Source organism: Myxine glutinosa, chromosome 10 (genome assembly GCF_964187855.1).
Source record: "Myxine glutinosa chromosome 10, kmMyxGlut1.1, whole genome shotgun sequence".
Classification (NCBI taxonomy): Eukaryota; Metazoa; Chordata; class Myxini; order Myxiniformes; family Myxinidae; genus Myxine; species Myxine glutinosa.
In genome coordinates, this window is record NC_136270.1 from 31,962,128 (window position 1) to 31,986,749 (window position 24,622).

Below are 24,622 nucleotides of genomic sequence, written 5' to 3' on the forward strand. Positions count from 1 at the left end.
CGAGGTCGGCAAATTGAGTACCAGTTCACTGGTAATTCCCTGCTTGTCGTTAAAGGCGGCAAAAAGGGTTGGCGTCAGGAAGGGCATCCGGCCGTAAAACATTGCTTCAAAAAGGGGACCGAAAAACAACAACAACCACAGTTCCCGAAAAAGGCCAACTCCCCTGGCCTCTAAAAATGGCCTCTAAAGGTGGTTTTTTTTTTTTTTTGACACCTTTACGGTTTTGCTTTTTGCTCTATCACAACTGAGCATTTAGGGGGAGGGAGAGGGGTGACAAGGGAGAGTGACAGAGATAGGGCAGTGGAAGAAAGTGAGGAATAAGAAGCAGAATGGGCCTTGAATGGTGCAATGTTGCCACTATGATGAAGCATGTTCTCCTTTTAACATAATGAACATTTGATGATCCATTTATTGTGTACTAGCAGGGGTACCTGGTGTTGCCCGGTCTATTATTTGGGGTTTTGGGGGCGAAACCATTTGGCAACACCCATCCACTAAGGACTGCGGTTCCTACACACTTCTCTAAACTGAAAGAGCGATTCCAAGAAATAAAATGCCCAAAAATCCAACTTTTATTATTATTTTTTTCAAAAAAGAAAAGCACTCCCCGAAAGCAATTCCCTTTTGTTTAAAACGCTCCCCGACACTCACTGATGAAACTCTCAAAGTTTGATGAAGATCCGTTCAGGCAACTGAGAAAAATGGCGACACACACACACACACACACACACACACACACACACACACACACACACACACACACACACACACACACACACACACACACACACACACACACACACAATACATATAATACATATAATACATACATATATTTACACATAGGGCGTAGGCTTGGGATCCTAGGATCCTGAGTTCGAATCCTGGTCAATCACTGAATTAACGCCAGGGGGGTTGACTCAGCCTGTCATCCTTCCGAGGTCGGCAAATTGAGTACCAGCTTGCTGGGATGAATGATCCCGTTGTGTACCCCGATTTAGAATAGTCGCATCGTAAGAGGCGACTAAGGGTTGGCATCAGGAAGGGCATCCGGCCATAAAAACATTGCCACAAACAGGGAACCATGATTGTCATGGGGCCGGCAAGGCTAACCCCTGCTCTAGCGGGGAAAATGGCCTTAAAATCGATCAATCATTCATATTCATACGCATACACACACACACACACACACACACACACACACACACACACACATATATATATATATATATATATATATATATATATATATATATATATATATAATATATATATATATATGTACATGCATGCACATATTATACACATACACACTCACACATCTCTCTTGTAGTATAGATACAAAATGGCAGATTTTTCTCTGTACCTCCCTACCATGTCTTCCCCCTTCCCCGGTCCTCATTGTTATATTCTCCAAGCCACTTTGCTTTTCTTTCTCCATGACTTACACACCGAAATTCCTTCCACTCGTATTATCCTTCCTTACCTTTCTCAAATTTTTATTATTTTTTTTGTATACAAGATCGAGGCTCGTGAAAGAGCTAACATTAAGGCGACTAAAATAAACCTTAAATTTAAACCTTAACCCCAGCTCGTCCCCACTATTTTAACGATAAATAGATGCCCCCTCCCCCACCCCCCCCCCCCCCTTCTGGTAAGTGACCAAGTGTCATTTTCAATGGATGAATCAGATTGGTGACCTGAAGCTTTTTCTGTGACATCACATTAAGAATAGTTATGCGACATATACATGACAAGCTGACAGGCTGAGTCAACCCCCATGGCAAAAATAAGATTCCAATGATGTGCACCTGTGGTGTCCAATACTTAAGCAGACAACTAATGAGTCAACTTCCTGACAAAATATACCATTGAATCTATTCGTGTTGGAAACTTTTTCCTGACCATGATTATTCTCTGTCTCTGCAGCTGAATACACGATATGTCCAGCAGGAGGCTTGTCCATTGGAACTAGTTTTTCTCTGCCAGTATCTGTCCCACTGAGCTCCACAGCTTGGCAACGGCAGCAGCAAGAAGCGACGAACATGCATGCAGGTTCCTTCATACCTCTGGGGTGAGTACATCCACTGCACTCACTCTTTCAACCTTGGAATGTTCTGATATGTTGCAAGGACCTCCAATACAGCAGGAAGCAGTTAGACCAATCAAAGATTGTGCTGGTTTGACCGTGCTCTATCCAATTTTTATTTTTTTTAATTCTGAACATCAAACAGGTAACGAACCCTGGTGTTGGGCTAGCGGTTAGGGTGCCGGCTTAGGATCCTAGGATCCTGGGTTCGAATCCCGGTCGATCGCTGAATTAACGCCAGGGGAGTTGACTCAGCCTGTCATCCTTCCGAGGTCGGCAAATTGAGCACCAGTTCACTGGTAATTCCCTGTTTGTCGTTGAAGGCGGCAAAAAGGGTTGGCATCAGGAAGGGCATCCGGCCGTAAAACATTGCTTCAAAAAGGGGACCGAAAAACAACAACAACCACGGTCCCCGAAAAAGGCCAACCCCCGCTTTGCGGGGAAAAATGGCCTCTAAAGGTGGTTATTTTTTATATTAAACAGGTAAGCAGCACGCACCATTTTTAGTCTTGGGGATGAGTCAGCAGTTGTAGAAACTGCTGACCTCCAACACTGAATGCACGAGTGCCACCAAGTCTGGTTAAAGGGTCAGATGATTTTTAATAAATCAGAGGCTAGATTTTCTCGTATCGAGGGTTCGGTGATGAGTTTTAGTAAATTGACTTTGTGTGCTCTTTAGCTCAACACAGAATTGAAATTGGTGAATGAAAATATGTTGGAGAAACCAACTAAGCAACATCCAATTGTTATTTTTGGGTAAAATGCCAGAGGCATAGAAAAGGTCCCTTTATATGGTATGTACCATGTGGCAGAGTATAGAAAAGAAGGGACATATTCCATAGCTTGTAGAAAATGCCAAACTATACAAAATAAGGAGCATTCAAAAAATCTCGTGTTTATGTTTTACTACCCTTGTGTTCTCAGGAGGAAACAAGTAACGCTCTAGAAAAGTTCATATAAAGGGGCGCCAATTTGATTCATGGAGCTGCATGAAGAAGAAAATGCATTTTATTTGCCAGATGTGGGGCGCCCCTCTATAGGAACTTTTATCGAGCATTACTTGGTTCCTCCTCAGAACACAAGGGTTGTCCACAATCCCCAGCTTGGGAGTCTGATGCTTTATCCATTAGACCATTGAGCCAGCACGTCAGAATTTTTTTTTCTTTAAATATTTTAAACGGGTATAAAGTGTGTATATATGTATATTTATATATACAGACTTGGCATTTAATATGGAATATTTTTTTTGTGGGGGTGAATTTACTTTTCAAGATGACTTAGAACCAAAAGTTCATTGGAATTATGTTGAAATTATTCTAGATTTTGTTAATGTGACCTTTAAAAGAAACAAAAACCACATTTGACATTTCGAAGCAAATAAATTGATCCTTGAAAGTGATGTAAACTGATATCGAACTCAATTCACGGACAGTACTGTGTTAAACTTCTGTGCGTTTTCCAGAAGTATCTCTTTATTTTGCACATTAGCCAAAAATTTTTTTAACAAAAACAAAAGTTAAATTACGACTGGGATTACAGACAGTAAAATTACAGTTCAGTACTTCGTGTAACCCCCACGAGCATTCAGGAGAGCACGTACACGTTGAGGCATGCTGTTCACGAGATTTGCCAAGGTTTGGACAGGAATCGCTTGCCATGCAGTTACAATTGCCTGCTGCAATTCACGCACAGAGGCAGGCTGCTGGTCCAAGTTGTCGATTTGACGCGTTAATTCTGCCCACAAGTTCTCTATCGGATTCATATCCGGAGACATGGCAGGCCACTCCATATGCTCTACACCACGGTCAGCAAGAAAGTGTTGGATCATGCGAGCACGATGAGGCCGTGCATTGTCATCTTGGAAGACAAAGTTTCCTCGAAAGGCTGCACGAACAAATGGAAGCAATGTTTCTTCCAGAATGGCCCTGTGCTTGAACTGGTTCAGGTTTCCATTCAGAACAACCAGGTCAGTTTTGCCCCCTGCATGAAAAGCAGCCCAAACGGTCACCCCACCACCTCCAGCTTGGACTCTGGGCACTATACAATCCTCGTTGTAGGCTTCATGCACATGTCTGCGCACTCGGACGCGGCCATCTTGACAATAGACCAGAAATCTAGACTCGTCACTGAAGATCACGTGATTCCAGTGTCCTGGCTGCCATTGACGGTGCTCTCTGGCCCACTGCAATCGGCGCTGGCGGTGTTTGGTCAGACGTGGCTTTCTCAGGGGACGCCTGGCACGAAAGCCTGCTGAGTTCGAATCCTGGTCAATCACTGAATTAACCTGTATCCAGACTGTATCCATATTGACTGTATCCAGACTGTATCAGACTGTATCCAGATTAACCTGTATCCATATTGCCTGTATCCAGACCAGCCTTCTGGATACAGGCACATTTGTCAGTTGCTGCCACTCAGCCCTAAGCCGATTAGCTGACTTGGTACAGCCATTGCGGACTAACCGGTGCAGCTGGCGATCATCCCTCCTTGTGGTTCTGCGGGGACGTCCTGGCCTCGGTATTGGAGTAGGGACACCCCTCTGAGCATTTCGTTTCAGGATCTTTGACACCTGACCTTGAGTGATGCCATACTGCCAAGCAATAGCACGCTGTTTCATGCTGGAATTTCGTAAAGCCACCACTAAATGACAGCATTGTCGAGTTGACGGACCATCTCCAGGGGAAGCGGCAATAACTTTTGTACACGTGCAGCAGTTGTTTTCCACTAATACAGAATGCAACAACCCTTATATACCCGATTGTGAAGCCAATCGTCAAATGTACCTGTCCGTACATTTTGTCACGCCACCTGTGATATAATCCTGTTATTGACTTCTTGCTGCAACAGACAATCAGTGACATGGTTCTTTTAACAAAGAAATCACCGAAGCGTAAAAGAAACTCACCAGATTGATATATCGAGTTCAGAAATTAAACCCAAGTCAAGGAAAAAAAAATATTCCATATTAAATGCCAAGTCTGTACAATATACCAGTAGTAGCTGAGAAACGAATTTTCAGTCTCCATGTTAAAGTTGCATACAGAGAAACTGTCCCAAAAAAACGAAGGGATTCTTTGCACCTCCCTTGATTTCCATGCAATAAGCAATTTGATGTAGTGCAATACTCAATGACGCTGAAATTCAGGTTTAAGAATAATTACGTTTTAAATACAAACAAAATTCATTTGTTCATTGTACAGGATGTTCATTTGTTCATTATTCGAGACGATATAAAAGACTTGAAAAAGATTATTCAACCCAGACGGGATTTGCACCTACAACCAACCCACAGCTTGGGAGTGTGATGCCTTATCCATTAGGCCATTGGACCAGCATGTTAGATTCGTGTAATAATATTTTGAAGAGTTTTAAAGTGTGTATATATTTTTATATATTTATTGATGTATATATATTTAATTTTAAAGCAAAAACTATCGCCCTTGGGGGGAATTTGTTTCAAAAGCCATTAATTAGACCTATTGGCCGATGTATATTCCAAGTTTCAGCTAGTTTGGGTATAGCTCTTGAGATATGAGCGCCAACACATTTTGGATGGATGGATGGATGGATGGATGGACGGACGGACGGAGACAGACAGACAGACACCAACGTGATTTTGAGAGTTTTCTAAATAAAACTCAAGAATGCATAAACGAACATTGCTGAAATTTGGAAAATATTATCTCAACGTACAAAGCATTTACTTCTGAAATTTTCACCCTATTTCGTCCAGTCGAAGCCGAGAAACTTATTTTCATTCCCCATGTTAAAGCTGCATACAGAGAAACGATCCCTTATATAAAGGGAGGGGTGCTTTGCGCTTCCCTTTGATATACCTCAATTTCAATTGGTGATGCACCTGCAATAGTACTATAATGAGAAGTGAGTCTTAGATGTTAAGAAAACCAATGATAACATTCCAGATGGACGGAGAGAAAAATTAAAATAGTCATTATTGTAAGAGGTAAAAACTGAACTGGCATTTCATTTGGTCATTTGTCTATGAATGAAAAGTCTGACAAGATAGATATAGCACAGAGGTTGTGTACTTACCATTGAGCTGTCTATTCTGAGTTTGAGATTGGTGCATCACTGGCATCATCTGGGTTTGAGATTGGTGCATCACTGGCATCATCTGGGTTTGAGATTGGTGCATCACTGGCATCATCTGGGTTTGAGATTGGTGCATCACTGGCATCATCTGGGTTTGAGATTGGTGCATCACTGGCATCATCTGGGTTTGAGATTGATGCATCACTGGCATCATCTGGGTTTCAGATTGGTGCATCAGTGGCATCATCTGGGTTTCAGATTGGTGCATCACTGGCATAATCTGGGTTTGAGATTTGTGCATCACTGGCATAATCTGGGTTTGAGATTGGTGCATCACTGGCATAATCTGGGTTTGAGATTTGTGCATCACTGGCATCATCTAGGTTTGAGATTGGTGCATCACTGGCATCATCTGGGTTTGAGATTGGTGCATCACTGGCATCATCTGGGTTTGAGATTGGTGCATCACTGGCATAATCTGGGTTTGAGATTGGTGCATCACGGGCATAGTATGGGTTTGCGATTGGTGCATCACTGGCATAGTCTCGGTTTGAGATTGGTGCATCACTGGCATAATCTGGGTTTTAGATTGGTGCATCACTGGCATCATCTGGGTTTGAGATTGGTGCATCACTGGCATCATCTGGGTTTGAGATTGGTGCATCACTGGCATAATCTGGGTTTGAGATTGGTGCATCACGGGCATAGTATGGGTTTGCGATTGGTGCATCACTGGCACAGTCTGGATTTGAGATTGGTGCATCACTGGGAGGGAGTTTCATCACTGTGCGCTGTAGTTTCAGTCGACCTTTGATGGGGCGTCCCATGAGGCAGCATTGGTCAATGGATGTTGAAGATCTCCCATCTTTTACGAAGAGTATCAAGGGCATCACCCACACCCTGAACAAATTGCAAATTGCTGCTCAGATTGCCTCTGGTCAACTAACAGGCCTGGCCTTGCCGGTTTGTGAAAACTTGAGGCAAATTTTCCCCTTGGCCAACACCACAAGAAATGGGGCTAATTGGGGCTGTTGAAGTGTCGTCATGTCTTTACATGAAAACATCTGAAGTGTACTCCTGTTCCAATGGACAAGCTCCTCATGCTGGCAGACATATCTCAAACTCACCGCAGGCAGGTTGGTGGTCTTTGTCTTCTACCGACTCCTCTCCGGCCTTGCTCCCCCAGCTCTGTCTGTGCTCTGTCCCCCAAATATTCCTACAGGTCGCACAAGATCTGCCTGCAACCCTCTTGTGGTTAAATTGCCAAAATCAAGACTCTCTATTCACCTTCACTCTTTCATTCCTCTTTTCTATCACATCTGGAACAAACTCCCTCACTCTCTTCAATCCCTCTCCTCCCTCCAGGTCTTTAAAACAGCTGTTCACCACCATCTCTTATCTTCCCCCATCCAAAATCTTGAGCTTTTCTACCCCTGTTAATTCACCCCAGATCGACTTTTTTGAAATACTGTTTTCTTTCCTGGAAGTCCTAGCAGTCTGTTTTTTTTTTTTTTGTTTTTTTTTACCTCTCCCAACCCCTAGCAGTGTCCCCCACCACCCCTTTCCCATGCCTCCTCCTCCCAAGCCCTCTCTCTCCCACAGATCTCCCGATGCCCCTGCTCTCAAATGTTGTACTTGTGTGCTTCCCTCTCTCTCCCCATCTTGTCTCCCGCTCCCTTTATCTTATGTTTTATGTGTCAGTTTGTCTTTTTGGGATCAATGTTAGCTCTAACACGAGCCTCGATCTTGTATACAAAAAAAACATACATACCTTTATTTGATAACTAGCAGGAGTACCCGGCATTGCTAGGAGGGAGGGGGTGGGGAGGGTTGGGGGTGAGGCAGGAGAGGGAGGGAGGGGGTGGGGAGGGTTGGGGGCAAGCCAGGAGAGGGAGGGGTGAGGAAGGGAGTGGGGAGGGGGAGGTAAAAGGAGAGTGAAGGGAAAGATATACTACATATACATCTTTGGGAGGAGGGGGAGGGGGGGAGTTTTGACAGGCCCCTCCGTTTTGGGAGAGGGGGGAGGGGTGGGGGGGGGGGGGGAAGGGAAGGGAAGGAGGAAATTTTTCCCTTGCAAAGAGTGCTTCATAATCTCAGTGTTGCACAGGTAAAAAAAGGAAATTGTACCCTCTGTAATACCCTCTGCCACCAACACCAGGTGGTGCTGCACAGTACACATTTACATCGAGAATTTACGCCCCTCTCCCGGTCCCCCACAGGCTGCAGTCACATAGCCTATACTACACCCCCCCCCCCCCCCAGATAAAGCTGTATTTGTATTTGTACCCTGAGTAAAGTATATAATCGTTTAAAGCTGGAGTATCCGGCGTTGCTCAAGCAAAAAAGAAACATTAACATATTTGAAATGGGGGCAAATATAATGGAAAAGCAATTGCATCCAAATCAGAATCAATCAAGTGTTAAATCATCATTTTACCTTTATGTTGAATATATGCTGGTGAATGGTTTAAAAAAAAAAAAATTTTTTATCCCCAAAAACGATTTCCCTCCCCCCCCCCCCCCCCCCCATACCCCCTCTAAAACACTCCCAGGCACTCACTGACGAACCTCTGAAAGTTTGCCAAAGATCCGTTCAGCCATCTCTGAGAAAAATGGTGACACAGACCAATGGCTCTTCTATAGTAGATGAACTTATTTCAAATGATTGTAAAATAAATTCATCAACATGCACCTCATCAGGTGTTTCATGATTATTCGTTGGATTAAGGCAACCAAGCGATTATCTTTGCAATGGATGTGGTACAATGGTGCAAATTGCGAACCGCACAATGAAACCACAGTTTACATCTGCGAGATTTATATTTCGAAATTGATTTGCATTTGTATAAAGCTCTGATTGATATTTGGCCCGAAAGGCCTGATTGGAGTCGAAGTATGAAGGTCGATTTATTGTTTCCTACTGATTACAGTAAATATCCTCAGAAACAGTTCCTGGCATAGTGCAAGTTTGTATGACGTTGTAGCGGTTCCCGCTGAATGTACACAATCGCCTTGCACCTGCCAGGACGCGGCCAGGGCGCGATCACCATGCCGGGCTCGTCCGGACGGGCCCAGACGCGCCTCTCCTGGGCATGCCCGGACTCGCTGTTCCAGGGCACGCCCGAACCTCCCGGGCACGCCCGGTCTCGTCTTTCCCGGGCATGCCCGCTCTCGCCATTCCAGGGCTCGCCCAGAGCGCCCGGGCACGCCCAGCCTCGACTTGCCAGGCCGCGTCCAGGACGCCCGGGCATGTCCAGACTCGCCTTTCCAGGGCTCGCCCAGAGCGTCCGGGCATGCCCGCTCTCACCTTTCCAGGGCTCGCCCAGAGCGCTCGGGCACGCCCAGCCTCGACTTGCCAGGCCGCGTCCAGGACGCCCGGGCATGTCCAGACTCGCCTTTCCAGGACTCGCCCTTGACACCCGGGCATGCCCGGTCTCGGTTTTCCCGGGCATAAATGTGTATATATATTGCTGCCCGATAAACGGGCTTGGTCAGAATACCTGAGCTGTTTTGTTTCAATAAAGCAACTCGGACGAATTCCGTCTTTGGTCGCGTCAATTCTTTCGACTCGCGTTGGAGCGCAGCTCCTTCACTGGTGACCTACCGAAATGGACACGGCAGTGACTCTTAAACTGCCTACCTTCTGGGAGGCTCACGCGGCTGTTTGGTTCACCCAGGTGGACTCCCAGTTCGCCCTGCGAGGCATCACCGCGGACGACACCCGCTTCCACCACGTCGTGGCAGTGCTCGGTTCCGCCACCGCGGCCCGCGCCCTGAGCCTCCCCGAGCACCCGCCGGCTGCTGACAAGTATGACGCGCTGAAGACGCTCCTCCTCGACGCTTTCGCCCTCTCACCGGCGGCACGCGCACGGCGCCTGCTCGACCTGCCCGAGCTCGGCGACACGCGCCCGTCCGAGCGCATGGACTATATGCTCTCGTTGCTCGGTGAGCACTCTCCGGATTTTCTGTTCCGCGAGCTGTTCCTTCGCCAGCTGCCTCACCCGGTACGCCTCGCCCTGGCTGGCACGTCGATCACCGATCCCCGCGCCCTCGCCAGGGAAGCCGATAAGATCTCCTCGGCGGGCCAACACATCGGCGTGGCTACCTGGAGCCTGCCGCCGTCCGAGGCGACGCCCGAGCGCCCTGCGCGGTTGGAGGCCGAACTGCCGGTGCAACTGGTGGCCGACCGCTTCCGACACGACGGCCGGGGCCTCCACCTGACCAGGCGTGGTGTTATTACCACGCCAGGTTCAGACACAAGGCTCGGACGTGCCGACCCCCGTGCACTTTCGGCAATTGGGGAAACGGCCGGGCCGGCGTTCATTCCCAGCCATGAGCGCCGGCCACTCGGGCAACTTGCTTTTTATTCGGGACAAAGCGTCCGGGCGGCGTTTCCTTTGTGACACCGGTGCCCAACTGAGCGTCATACCCGCCTCCGAGCAGGACAGGCGGGACGCCGTTTGCGGCCCCTCTTTGGTCGCTGCTAATGGCTCGGCCCTATGCACTTTCGGCCCGCGCGACGTCACCCTCTGCTTCGGCAGCCAGCGCTTTCAGTGGACCTTTGTGACCGCCTGCGTCCCCATGGCTTTGCTGGGCGCAGACTTCCTCTGCGCGCACGGGCTGCTGGTCGACGTCAAACGTCGTCGCCTTGTCAACGCCGAGACCTTCAGCTCCCTGGCGTGCACGATGAGCAGCTCCGTGCCGACCGAACTGGCGTGCGCCCTCCCGACGGCGAACGAGTTCACTCGCCTGCTCGCGGAATTCCCGGCCCTCACGCGGCCGACGTTTTCGGCCGTCGCAGTGCGGCATGGGATCGAGCACCACATACCCACTACGGGCCCGCCGGTCTACGCCAGGGCCCGCCGCCTCGACCCGGCCAAGCTCGCCATGGCAAAGGCCGAGTTCGACGCATTGGTGCACCTCGGCATCGTGCGGCGCTCCAATAGCGCGTGGACCTCACCACTGCACATCGTGCCAAAGCCGGGGGGCAGATGGCGCCCGTGTGGCGACTACCGCCGCCTCAACGACGCTACCACCCCCGACAGGTACCCGATCCCGCACGTCCAGGACTTTTCCGCCCGTTTGGCGGGACGGGTCATATTTTCCAAAATTGACCTGATACGGGGATACCACCAGGTACCTGTCCGGGCGGCCGTCGTCCCGAAGACGGCCGTCATCACGCCGTTCGGCCTGTTCGAATTTTTGAGGATGCCTTTTGGCCTCAAGAACGCGGCCCAGGCGTTCCAGCGCTTAATGGACGGCGTGCTGCGCGACCTGCCATTTCTTTTCGTCTATCTGGATGACATCCTCATCGCCAGCACGTCCCGCGCCGAGCACCTCCTCCACCTCCGAACACTGTTCGGTCGCCTCAGCGAGCACGGCTTAATTGTCAACCCGGCCAAATGCCACTTCGGCACGACGACCGTTGACTTTTTGGGCCACCGCATCACCAAGACCGGGGCCGTGCCGCTGCCGACCAAGGTCGAGGCCATCACCATGTTCCCGCGTCCCCGTTCCATCAAGGCCCTACAAGAGTTCCTCGGCATGGTGAATTTTTATCACCGATTCGTGCCCCGCGCTGCTCAGCTCATGCGGCCCCTTTACGAGGCCCTCCGGGGCAAGCCGGCCAAGCATGACATTGTTTGGTCCGCGGCCATGGACGCGGCCTTCGCGAGCGCAAAACGGGCCCTCGCCGACGCAACGCTGCTGGCTCACCCGGTGCTCAACGCGCCCATCGCCCTCACTACGGACGCCTCCAACTACGCGGTGGGCGCCGTCCATGAACAATGGGTGGACGGGGTTTGGCAGCCACTCGCTTTTTTCAGCCGGCAGCTCCGGCCGAACGAGTTAAAATACAGCACGTTCGACCGCGAGCTGCTCGGTCTATTCCTGGCCGTTCACCATTTCCGACACCTCCTGGAGGGCCGCCCGTTCACGGCTTTCGTCGACCACAAGCCGTTGGTCTATGCAATGGCCAAAGTCACGGAGCCGTGGTCGGCCCGCCAGCAGCGCCACCTCTCCGCCGTGTCGGAATTCACCACGGACATCCGGCACGTCGCCGGCAAAGACAACGCCGTGGCCGACTGTCTTTCTCGGGCCAGCGCGAACGCGGTCCATCTCGGCGTGGACTTCGCGCTCATGGCGACCGACCAGACCACCGACACCTCGGTGCAGGCCCTCCGGGCGGCGGACACGGGCCTCCGCCTGGCCGACATCCCCTTCGCGGGCACCGTCCTGCTCTGCGACGTCTCCCAGGGCCAGCCTTCCCCATCGTGCCCGTTTCCTGGCAGCGCCGCATCTTCGCCTCCATCCACGGCCTTTCTCACCCGGGCCGGAAAGCTTCTCAGAAGCTGGTGTCGGCGCGTTTCGTCTGGCACGGCCTTCGACGGAACGTCTGCGACTGGGCCAACGCCTGCACGGCCTGCCAGCGGGCCAAGGTCCACCGCCACACCCAGGCCCCGCTAGCACCTTTCACCGTGCCTGCACGGCGTTTCGACCACGTCCACGTGGACCTGGTGGGTCCCCTGCCCCCATCGCGGGGGTTCACCCACCTGCTCACCATGGTGGACAGGACCACCAGGTGGCCGGAGGCCGTGCCCCTCACCTCCACCACCACCACCGCCGACGTGGCGCAGGCGTTCATCGCCACCTGGGTCGCGCGCTTCGGCGCACCGGCGGACATCTCGTCCGACCGCGGCCCACAGTTCACGTCCGAACTTTGGGGCGCGGTCGCCCGCTCGTTGGGGGTCACGCTGCACCGCACCACGGCCTACCACCCCCAAGCCAACGGGTTGTGCGAACAGTTTCACCGCTCCATGAAGGCCGCACTCATGGCCGGCCTTCAGGACGACGGTTGGACCGACCGGCTGCCGTGGGTCCTTTTGGGCCTCCGCACGGCCCCCAAGGAGGACCTCCGGGCGTCCGCCGCCGAGCTCGTCTACGGCCAGCCGCTCCGCGTCCCGGGCGAGTTCGTGCCCGACGCTACCAGTCCCTGGTCCGCCGCACACCAGCGCTCGGACCTCCAGGAGGCCGCCCGCCGATTTGCCCCCGTGCCAACGTCCCGCCACGGTGGCCCCCAGTCCTACGTCCCCCCGGCGCTTCGCACAGCGGAGTACGTCTTTGTGCGTCATGACGTGCACCGGGGGCACTCCGGCCGCCGTACGACGGGCCCCTCTGGGTCCTGCGATGGGGCGACAAGTCCGTCGTCGACGTCGGCGGCCGGTCGGACCGGATCTCTGTGGACCGCCTCAAACCGGCGCACGTGGACGTCGACCGACCACCACGGTTGGCCCTTCCTCCGCGGCGAGGCCGCCCCCCGTCTACAGTTCCCCCCACTCGACCACCCACCACCGGATCGGACCCCCCCCCCCCCCACAACCCTCCAGGGGTCGCTTCGGCCGGGTCATCCGGACCCCCCTTAAATTGACCCTGCCGGTGCAGGTCGATTCTGGAGGGGCGTGTGTAGCGGTTCCCGCTGAATGTACACAATCGCCTTGCACCTGCCAGGACGCAGCCAGGGCGCGATCGCCATGCCGGGCTCGTCCGGACGGGCCCAGACGCGCCTCTCCTGGGCATGTCCGGACTCGCTGTTCCCGGGCACACCCGAACCTCCCGGGCACGCCCGGTCTCATCTTTCCCGGGCATGCCTGCTCTCGCCTTTCCAGGGCTCGCCCAGAGCGCCCGGGCATGCCCAGCCTCGACTTGCCAGGCCGCGTCCAGGACGCCCGGGCATGTCCAGACTCGCCTTTCCAGGGCTCGCCCAGAGCGTCCGGGCATGTCCGCTCTCGCCTTTCCAGGGCTCGCCCAGAGCGCTCGGGCACGCCCAGCCTCGACTTGCCAGGCCGCGTCCAGGACGCCTGGGCATGTCCAGACTCGCCTTTCCAGGACTCGCCCTTGACACCCGGGCATGCCCGGTCTCGGTTTTCCCGGGCAAACGCCCGGGCATAAATGTGTATATATATTGCTGCCCGATAAACGGGCTTGGTCAGAATACCTGAGCTGTTTTGTTTCAATAAAGCAACTCGGACGAATTCCGTCTTTGGTCGCGTCAATTCTTTCGACTCGCGTTGGAGCGCAGCTCCTTCAACGTATTAATTAACTCGAAAAACAATTAACACGGCCATTCTATGAAAGGGTCTTTCACGAGCCTTACAAATTTGTCCTCTCGATTATAGAATCCATTCCAGTGGTTATGATTTATTTTCTGCAAATAACACGAAACAAAGCCATGAGCAATTGTTTTTCTTGTACACGAGGCGTTTACATTGAAACAAAAGTGAATCTAAATGGCTGTGGCTTTAAACGTTTCAATCGCTGTCGGGGTGTTCCAAAGTTCGATGGGTTTGAGTAATATTTTGGCACCAAGTGGGAACAAGTACTGTCAGCTTTTAATGCCATGCATTGGAAGAGCGGTCATAATTGAAAAGGCCGGGAAAAGGGCTGCATTTGCACTTTCGCTTAAATATATCTGGGTTTCCTTGTTCTTTCTTGATATCACCCTTTTTCTTTTTACTGTGCAGCAGCACATGTCTCTAGCTTGTCAAACTAGGATCCTCAATTTTTGCGACTCATAGGATTTTGTGTTCTGGTTATTCCTTTTACCTATTGATATGAGAACTGATGCTTTTGACAAATGTCTGGTGGATTGTGGTTATCAATGGGGGTGAGAATGAATGTGTACATGTCGTATTAGTTGAGGCTCGTGAAGGAGCTTGTACATGGTCGATTACAGCAAAATAACATTATTATTATTATTACTACTACTACTACTACTACTACTACTACTACTACTACTAGCACAGGTCAACTTCAAATCGATGTCAGTTGAAAAGTCATCCCCGATCTACTCTGCAGATGACGCTGCCATATTTGGGAGAGACCCTGTCCACTGGCCGGCCATGTTCAACTGCTTTGAATCGGTATAAAAAGGGCTGAAAATCAAATTTGTGCTGTCTCAGCACGGTAACAATAATAACCTAACGTTTTAACTTGTAGCATTATGAAAGCATGATTAACTTTTATTTTTATTGCTTAACTTTTATTGTTTTCATGATTGTGTGAGGAAGGTATCTGGCATCGGTGTGGCCAATATTAAGAACAAATTTGTTTCTCTACATATGAATATGCTGGCAACACATACAGGGTCGAGGTCGAAGGTTAGATTCTGACCCTGGCTGAGTCGCACCACAGACTTTAAAATTTTACGTGCTGATTTTTTGATGTTTAGCATTTAAAAGATTGAGCACAGACATCCCTGACAGGCTGGTAATGTGGTGGTGGTGGTAGGGTAGGTCAGTAGGCTTCAGAGGCAGGATTATTCAATAATGTGTGCGCTGTCCCTCAGATGGATGTTAAAATGATCTGGCGGGCATTAAAGATCCCACTGTCTTCCCAAAGATCTTCGTGAAGAGTAGGCGAGCTATTATCAGCAGCATGAACAAATTACAAATTCCTTCTCTAACCTTGGTCAAACGTCAGGCCTGGCTAGCCGGATCATGAAAGACTTGTGCCAAGCTTCCCCCAGCCAACCCCACAATAACATGGGAATAATTGTCGTTAAAGAAGAAGAAGACCCGAGTGGGAAGAAAAGCAGTGACCTAAATATTGCATCGCCATTACCCACGGTTGGAGACTGTCAGAAGTCAAGTGTTTTACAAGTCGAGTGCAGTGTATTACTTACATGTCAGTCTACATGTGTGTGTGTAATTTATGTTGCTGCTCCTCCACGATCTTTTGACCCTTTTACAATTGGTTGGTTTATAATGTCATTTTAAATTTCCTATCCAAGTAAATTAAAAACCGGGTTGCTAATGTTAGTGCAAATGGTGGCTCCTTCACTCAACTTACAACTTGCAAAATGAAAGACCTTAATGTGAGTTTCTCTGCAATGACAGTTTGTCTGACCTAACCTGCGATTCCAGGGTGTGTGCAGGACCCGGTACCAGCAGACAGTCTGCAGTCTCAACCTGCCAGGGTGGAAGTCTTCAGCATCCACTTGCCATCAATATAAAGTCTGAGCCGATTTCACCCCCGCACGAACCCCAGAGGCCTGCAGAGAGTGGGGCCTGCACTGGTTTCACTCCATCTACATCTACTACCAACTGTGGGAGCAGCAGTCCAAATGACGACGAAAACAAGGCCTCAGGCCAAGCATCCCTAGCCACTTTTGGGCCCGATGAAACTGCACTACGCCGTGCCAACTACAGCGAAGGACCAGAAATGGCGCTACCCCTGAAACGTATGAGGATGAAGGACTGGGGGAATTAGAGCGAAATTGTATGAGAGAGGTTAGAGATGGTTGGTACAGGACGCAAGGGACTGGCACCTTGAATGTTTTTTTTTTTTCTTCTACTGTTCACCTTAATTAACCGACTTTATCTTCTTACCAATTTTTATTTTCTCGTTTTATCTGTACATTTGGTAACGTCATGAATTCCCTTTTTCCGTTTCATTTCACTTCCCTGCACTACAGGTTTAGTTTTTTTTTTTTTTTTCATCTTTACACCCAAACCCTGCAATTATTTTATTTTAATTTTGTCTTTGTGAGTGTTCCACAAGCAGATAGTTTGGGAATCTCTAGTCGATATATTGTTAAAGGACAAATATAATACGTTGGGAAATGGGCTCGAGCAACAGACGGAAGTTCCAAAGCATTCGAGATGAAAACTACTGATGTTTTAGGAATTCTGAGCCCACATCGACTTAGTTGATGTGGATTTCTCGTTTAACAATTCGACTTCTGTGGGTTTTTATATATATTTTATTTTGCAAACAAATTTCGGCCTGGAAGTATAACTGGGATTTAATTTTTTTTTGTAAAAGACTGACTTTTTGTGTCGTTCCTGCTTTCAAGCTGAAGTCCACCTGCCTGCTTTCGGCCGCTCTAATTCACCTTTTTGCACTGTTAACCTCGTGGTTTTATGTACCCGTGTGTGCTGTGTGTGTGTGCGCGTACGAGACGATGCTTGGTTGTTATTTTGTTTTAATCCTTCAATCCTGTTTTGGAGGAGGACAAATTCCTGAACTGTGGGAAGCTTGTCCCCTTTTGTAAACTAGTTGACCAGAAGATACCAGAGCACAATTGTGATGACGATCCCCCTTTCTTTTTTTTAATAGGACGTACGTTTTCTCGATGAAATGCTTTTGATACAGGAAGTTCTTTCAAAGTTTTTTATTGTTTGTAAAAAATTATATTAACGATGTACTGATGGTCATTGGCAGCTCAAGAAGTGAGTTTGACCAGGAAATCTTTCCTTTTTATTTTTTTTTCTATTACACTCGCCCTTCATGCCCCTGTCCCCATTTTGCTCCAATTTACATTTTGGTGACTATCAGAGCAAATTTTCTTTGGCCAAAAAATGTTTTGGTGCTGGGACGTATGTATATATATATATATAAATATATATATATAATTTATCTTCTGCCATAAATGTTTTTAAAATGACATGATTGGAGGGACAGACTGCCTTGGCTCTGACAGTGTTGCATTTCTATGGTTGTAAATCCAGTGTTTTATGACATGCCAAGGAAATTGTATTTTTGGTGTAAAGGAAGTAATGGGAGCTTGCAGAGTTTTAGTGATTAAGCAGGAAGTCCTCAGGAACCTTTTACTTGCACGAGCAAGAAATACATGGAATGTAAAAAAACGATCTTGAGACCTCTGGCTCTTGAAGTTAAATTTCCACATTGATTTATAATTAACGAACGTTTATTTAATTTATGAATTGTCATAAGCATGTTGCTAAGTCGCCATCAGCGAATGTATATTGGACGGGATAAAATTTCAAACTCATCAACCGCTGGTGCCCGGTGCATGCAACAGTGGGAAATTTGAATTTGGCCAGGGTATTGACATAGTATGACGTACTCTAACAAAAAAAAACACCAAACATTGTGGGATTTCACTGCAAACCAGCGAACGCTAGCAGATGGATCCGTGGCTTAACGTCCACCTGTGGCATACCTAATGATGCAACACCTTGCCTGCGAAGCATCAGTGCAGCGGTTTATAGTGTGTTCATGAATCAAACTCTTACTAGGTGGCTCAAAGGCAGGTGTGCTACCTCTGAGCTATCCAATCAAGCTATTGATGGGTAACGTTAGGTTATCATTTCAGTCTTCGCAGCTCCAACAAATCAAAGCAATGGCTGCACATTTCAGGGTAAAATTTGTAAAGTGTGACACTTTCTTGCTTATTTATGAATGGTGTAAAACTATGTTCTTGTATTGGTTAAAAAAAAAAAAAAAGGAAAAATATATTTAAAGTCTTTATGGAATCGAAGCTTGTGTGCATTTTAACAAACACCTTTCTTGAGGTGTGACTGAACTGGTTTCACATGGTCTGTTTTCTACATATTCCCACCCCCCTCACCTCCCCCCACCCCAATCCAGCACACATATCAACCCACCTCTTTTCCCCTGTTGAAACCATCACAACGGTAGCTTGTAGTTATAACCAACACAATTGTGGTCGGGGTGGGGGTGTGGAGTTGAGCATGTAACCCAAAAATTGGCAGCATCATGGCCAAATTCCTACCACCTCCTGACAAAGGTCAGACTTGGCAAGCCGGTTCTTGAAACTTGGGCCAAACAAACAACAAGGTACGAGCGATTTGTGCTGTAATAATAGGGATATAACACACTGGACAAGGTAATGCCTAGTATTCTCCCAACGGGGCTACCTTGTGCCCCCCCCCCCCCCCACGACTGCAATTACCACCATCAGAAAACATCTCTTCCCTACAACAGAAAAGTTTTCCAAGTTAAGTTTTTTTTTTTTAATGGAGAGTTTGCTCATCATAAGGCCACTCAAAGATGGGGGATGTGGACACGATTTTAATCCTCTTGTGTGAAGCAGAAAACCGTGGAGGTTTTTAATCTCCCTCCACCCACCCTCCTCAGGTCGTCTTTGCATCAGACTTAGAAAGCCATATGTCAGCCTTGATCGAAGTCCATAGAAGAACAGCTGACGTACTGCTCTGATGTGACTGCACAAATCTGTTCTTCAATATGATCATCTCAACATGGATGCTGGAGCTCACATGTGTCTGTGCTGGAGATTGCAAATTGATGAGAAAGGATGCAAGTGGAAAAGGGTTCCGAAGGGGTCCAGAAGGGTCTTTTCGAGGAGACTGAGAGGGGTCCTGTTGAGACACGCGTGTGCTCAACCACAGGGCACCCAATTTTGCATAGTGTATATATTCTATGTTCTTTATCAATGATATTGTTAAGCTGGGTGTCCCATTTCCAAGCAGTTGTGGACGTTCTACACAAATGGTCGGCGAGCTCTGGCCGGCATTTTGGTTACATTTCAAATTCCCACCCAAATCGCATTCAGTCGAGCTGGGTCACCAAGTTCGTGAAAGACCGGCCAAAAATGTTCCCTGGCCTCATTGTGTTCCCAGGTGGGAATCATTGTGGTCATTATAGTACAGTGGACTATTCACCAATGGTGTTACCTATCTGTTTTCAGCTCAACCCTTTACATGCTGGCATGCACACATGGAGCCTGGAATACAAATGATTATTTTTGATTGATTTTGTCAATTTTTTTTCCCCCAGAAAACTTAGGAGTTTCAGACATATTATTTCTTATCCCTTCTAGCAATATATTGCCTTTTTGCATTTGAAAACCACTCATGGTTGTGCAAAGGAAGGTCATGTGACATCCATTTTATGTTGTATTATTTGGTGTTTCTGAGCAGTTCAACCTGAAAATGTCTGGCCAGACGCAAAGAAAACCGACAACTGCGAGAACTGCTGTTGGGTTCCAAACAGTCTGACTCTGCCTCCTGTGCTACTTGGAGCCCCATTCGTACGTTTTCTGGGAAAATGGAGCCCAAGGCCATCATCGGCAGGAAAAATATATTGGTCTATAGTATGCTTTTGTGACTTATTCAGCGTCAGCGGTCCAAACTACATATGGTAAGCCACTTGTTTTGTTCAAATGTAACTTGTTCAAGCAATACTAAGCTTCCAGGGTTTTAAGAGTCAGAAATTCACACTTCAGCACTACCTAAGTGGGAAGGTTCATTATCCATAAGCTGTGTGCAAAATTGCATGGTGATCGGTTCAGTAGTTCTGGAGAAAGATTGTTTGGGTCAAAATTCAAGATGGCCGCCAATAGGTACAAATCCGTTTGGGTCAAGTTCCAAGGTTGTGCTATAAACATGCACAGATTGGCAGAGGCAGCTATAATCGGTTAAGTTTTCTGAACTGGATCCGTCATGTGCCGTTCTAGTTCTGTTATACTTTCATCCCCGTGTTCTGGTTGTATTTGCATCAAAACTTTCCATGATTCATTGCTTTTTGTTGTCGATATTGTTGAATTTATTCTTTTTTTTTTTTAAAGCCTGAGCCTATTCCTCAGATAGCCAGGAGATAAACATCTTTATTTGGAGGTTTTGCCATTACCACATCCCCACACCCTTTCTGCTCCCCCAAATTTTCTTGTCCTTTCTGCCTCTTCATCATCATCATATTCCCCTTCGCTTCAAATAAATAAATAACTGAACAAATTTTCACTCCAAAACGCTATCTTATTCTGCCTGGAGCTTGTACCCCATACCTTTTTCTTCAGCTCTTTTCTCTATCTTCATTTAAGAATACGATTCTTCCTTCAAAAGCTTAAAACACCTATTAAAATGCTTAACTTCCTTATTTAGTACACTTCTACCCATGTGCTCCATCACAATATATATTTATTTTTTTTCGCATAGCATATTTTTCTTACCTCTCTGTCTCACCGAAGCATTTGGTCTGTCAATCCACCTATGGTTCCTACAACACGATCTTTCTCTGCGCTTTCAACCAAAATTCCTTCCACCCAACCAATGAAGTTTACCTCAGAATGTTAAATTTGGGAATCTTGAGATCCAGTTTGCAGAGGTTGCCTGTGCACAACAATAAAATCCCCTTCATGTTCTTAGTGTTGACTCCTGCCCCATGACGATACCCACCACGTCCCCCTCCAATCCCCATCTCCCACAAGCCCACGTTATTCCGACCCCACCCCTTGTACGTGTCCCCTTTTCAGCATCCCTCCACTTCATTCCCCATTTTCTTCACCCCCTCCATCATTCACTCCAAGGTTCCCTCACCCCATACCTTGAAGGCTTCCTACCCTTTTCATCATTGTCTGGACCTTAAATATCCGAGGCCTCTGCTCCAACCTGACAGATCTCTCAATCCAGGCCTCTGTTGACAGCCCGGCCATAATCTGTTTAAAATAATCCTTCCTCTCACAGGATGTCCCTGACTCCTTAGTGTCTCTCCTTGGCTGGCTCCGCTGGTTTGATAGGCCTGAAACCAACCATGCCCTGGCAGCGGAGTTGCTCTTTGCATCAATAACTCGATTTTTCACCATCCTTTTACTGATTTTGTATTTCCCAACCACCAGCCTTATACCCTCGGCTGGGACTTCCCTCCACTTCCAGAGCGTGATTCTTGTTTGTGTTCGTCCATCCTACAAACGGTGACAAGTCCATTTACATATCTCTTTATCTCTCTCAGACAATATGGATCAACTGTTAAACCACTCATCCCAACTCTCTTCCTCATATGTGGCGATTTAAATTGTCATCATGCAACATAGTTGGGTGTTGATACCTTTCACCAGCCATAGTACTTCAGCAAAGGACATCTGTGACTCCATGTGATTGTCGATCTGTGAACTTTAGCACCCGGACTTCCCAAGGGCAAATCCTTCCTACTGGACTTGGTGATGACAAACTTCCCCGCAAATGTCTCCTGCTCTTCCTATGCTCCAAATGGTTACGACATAGTTAACTGTTCTGCATGGGCAGTCGATGACTTACTAGTAGATCATGCAAGTAATGTTTCAAATCTATATGTTCAGCTGTATCGGAGAGTATTTTAAATGTTTTTAAAATGTAATTTCAAACAAATATGGCTCAGACAACCTCACTGATGACGTCTTAGATTTAAGTCTTGATAAATCACCCACAAATCTTTTTGGGATCGAGTATGTTAGGATTTTGACTAAATTAATTATTGCTGCCACATGAGGGCATGGATGACACTTGGCAAACAGTATTCCTCATGGGGGGGGGGGGGGGCCTGACCTGCACGAAGTTTAAATTTTTTGTTAAGCGGTTTCAGAGATGTCCAAATATATATGTATAAATCTTTAATCCAATATGGTTGCCATACTACATATCTATGATGTCATAGTTGTCAAAAAAATTATCCATAAATAGTGACTCCAAAATTCGCTCAAGCGGTTGCAGAGAAAACTAATTTAAAAGTGAAAAAGTGTGGAGGAAGAACATAATCTGAACAGGAATAATTCGGTTCCCTGATAATTCTAACAATAACAGGAGGAACCATACCCATTTAGTGATTTAAATTGCAAGGAAATGGATTAGAAGTGAAATTGTTCGTGGGAGCGAGTTTAAGGATGGTAAATTTTTTTTTAGAATGCATGAACGATTTGTTTCGCCATGTTCAAACTGAAAAGTTTTGAGTTGGGCAAGCCCCCTTGCTAATTGGGTGTGATACAAACAAGGAACATTCGATTATTCACATAGATACTGGTCCACCATTGGTTATATATATATATATTGTTTCGTTTGTGGGGGTAAACAATGTAATACCTTAGTCGAGATAGAATTGTGTAGATTAGAATGCTCCGAGTGTGCTGTGGAGGAATCTCGATATATCTAAGTAGGCCGTTTGTCTGGGTAAGAGCGTTTGCATGGTGCCATAAGGGGCATGGTTTTGTGTTGAGCAATTCTAGGGCTTAAAGATTGATTCCCCAGTGTGTAATTTGCCACTGTGATCTTCCCTCCGTCTTTATTACAATAAAAAAGCCTGCCAAACAACAACTATAACAAATTACTCCATTCGCTCACAACGCCGCCAGGGCTAACCAACACCCAGCACATTTGCCGATCGCGCCAGTCAAGCCCCGCCTCATGGCTAACGACGTCATGCGAACATTCAGAGAGAGATTGGACTTCGCCACCCCTCCCCCCGTGCGAAGACTCGTGGCGGGGAGGCCACGCCCCAGCCTTCATGATTGGTGGAGGCGTGATGGGATGATTGAGTAGCGCTCGATGATTGGACAGAGTGTGACGTCGGCATGGAACATTCGAGAGCTGGAGGAAAAAAGACTCCTCTTGCCAATTTGGCTGTCTCAGTCCTGGCGGTTGTTGGAGGCAGTCGCATTTTGCTCTCTTGGTCCTGGCATTCGTTGGAGGCGGTCGCTTGGTTGTTTTGCGTAGGAGGAGGATGGGCGCTGGTCTGTGTGTGCCGGAGAAATCCACTGAGCCGTGTTAGCAAAGAAGGATCCTGCCTGTTTGCCTCGTGCCGGTGGCTGGCTACGGGTGCGATTCCGTGCCATCTTGTGCGTTTCTCGCGCGGCGATTCGAGCCGATGACCAGAAAGCCTTACCAGCCATTTGGAGACGCAAAGCTCAGTGCCGGCACTATACTGTTATGTCGGTGGGGTAGCAATATGTAGAGCCAGATAGATCTGTGTAGGTAGGTATTCATCTGTCGCGGTAAGGAATCTGACCTGTAATTTTCATGTGTAGGCGTTTTGTTGGTTAAGAGTATACCTGTGAGCATACCAGAATGTTTGAGTGATAAGTAGCGTAGGGATTAAAGAGTAGCGCCCCTGTGTGTCTCACTTGGTAGTCAAACCGTTGTCCCTTTTGGCACTGCACCCATTCAGACACTTAGTTAGGATCTTTATTACAACACTAAATAAATATCTTCCCTGACATGACTGTGAAAGACGAACAGGCAAGGAAACCAGGCCGGGGCACCGCCGATGATGGCCGCCACCAATTACACCTCCGACAGGCCTAGCCACATCGAGTGCCATGCGCTATGACCACGGAACAGGGAACGAGTGAGGGGGCAGCGCGGTAGGCACGGACCTCCAGCCGGCGAGTCAGTGGAAGGTTATTCCACCGCGGGAAGGTCCACCGCGGGAAGGTTATTTAAGGGCGCACCGAAGGACATTTTCGATCTTGTTCTCTTGCCTCTCTTGTGTCTGGCAGTGCTCGCTTGCAGTCTGGCAGCCCTCTTGCTCTTGATCTTGCGGTTCGTGCTCTTGTTTGTGCAGCTAGCCCTTTTGGACATCCGGCGCTTCGTCTTGCGCAGCCCGAGTTGAGTTGAGTCATAGCCCGAGTGGAGTTCACTTGCTTCTTGCACGTTTGCTTCGGGAGAGCTGACTGGGTCGTGGCAGGCCGATTGTGTGTGAAGATCGACCTCGCTTGGAGCCGCTAGCCTGCGCTGGACGCACGGTGCTTTTCCTGCTGTGGGACCTCGTGGTGCTTGTGCTTGGAGCGGTGCTTGTGCTTGGAACGGTGCTCGGTGCTGTGGTGCTGGAGCGAGGGACCTCGTGGGTGCATCGGGGCCGAACGGAGCCGTGTTGGACGGCAGCCAAAGACAAGACGACAGGACCAGATAAGGACATTACCCATTTCCCCCAAACATAACGAACGTTTTTCTT

At 48.3% G+C, this 24,622-nt stretch overlaps 1 protein-coding gene across 2 annotated transcripts in view; it reads left to right on the top strand.

The window, feature by feature from the left end:
- Positions 1-18,417, top strand: part of LOC137434431 (myocyte-specific enhancer factor 2C-like) — a 102,019-nt gene extending 83,602 nt beyond the window's left edge. For both annotated transcript variants that reach the window (XM_078785520.1, XM_078785521.1), the window contains 2 exons: positions 1,930-2,074; positions 16,063-18,417. In XM_078785520.1, the coding sequence (XP_078641646.1) occupies positions 1,930-2,074; positions 16,063-16,408 (491 nt within the window). In that variant the 3' untranslated portion in view covers positions 16,409-18,417. The remainder of the gene's footprint in view (positions 1-1,929; positions 2,075-16,062) is intronic.
- Positions 18,418-24,622: the final 6,205 nt, after the last annotated feature.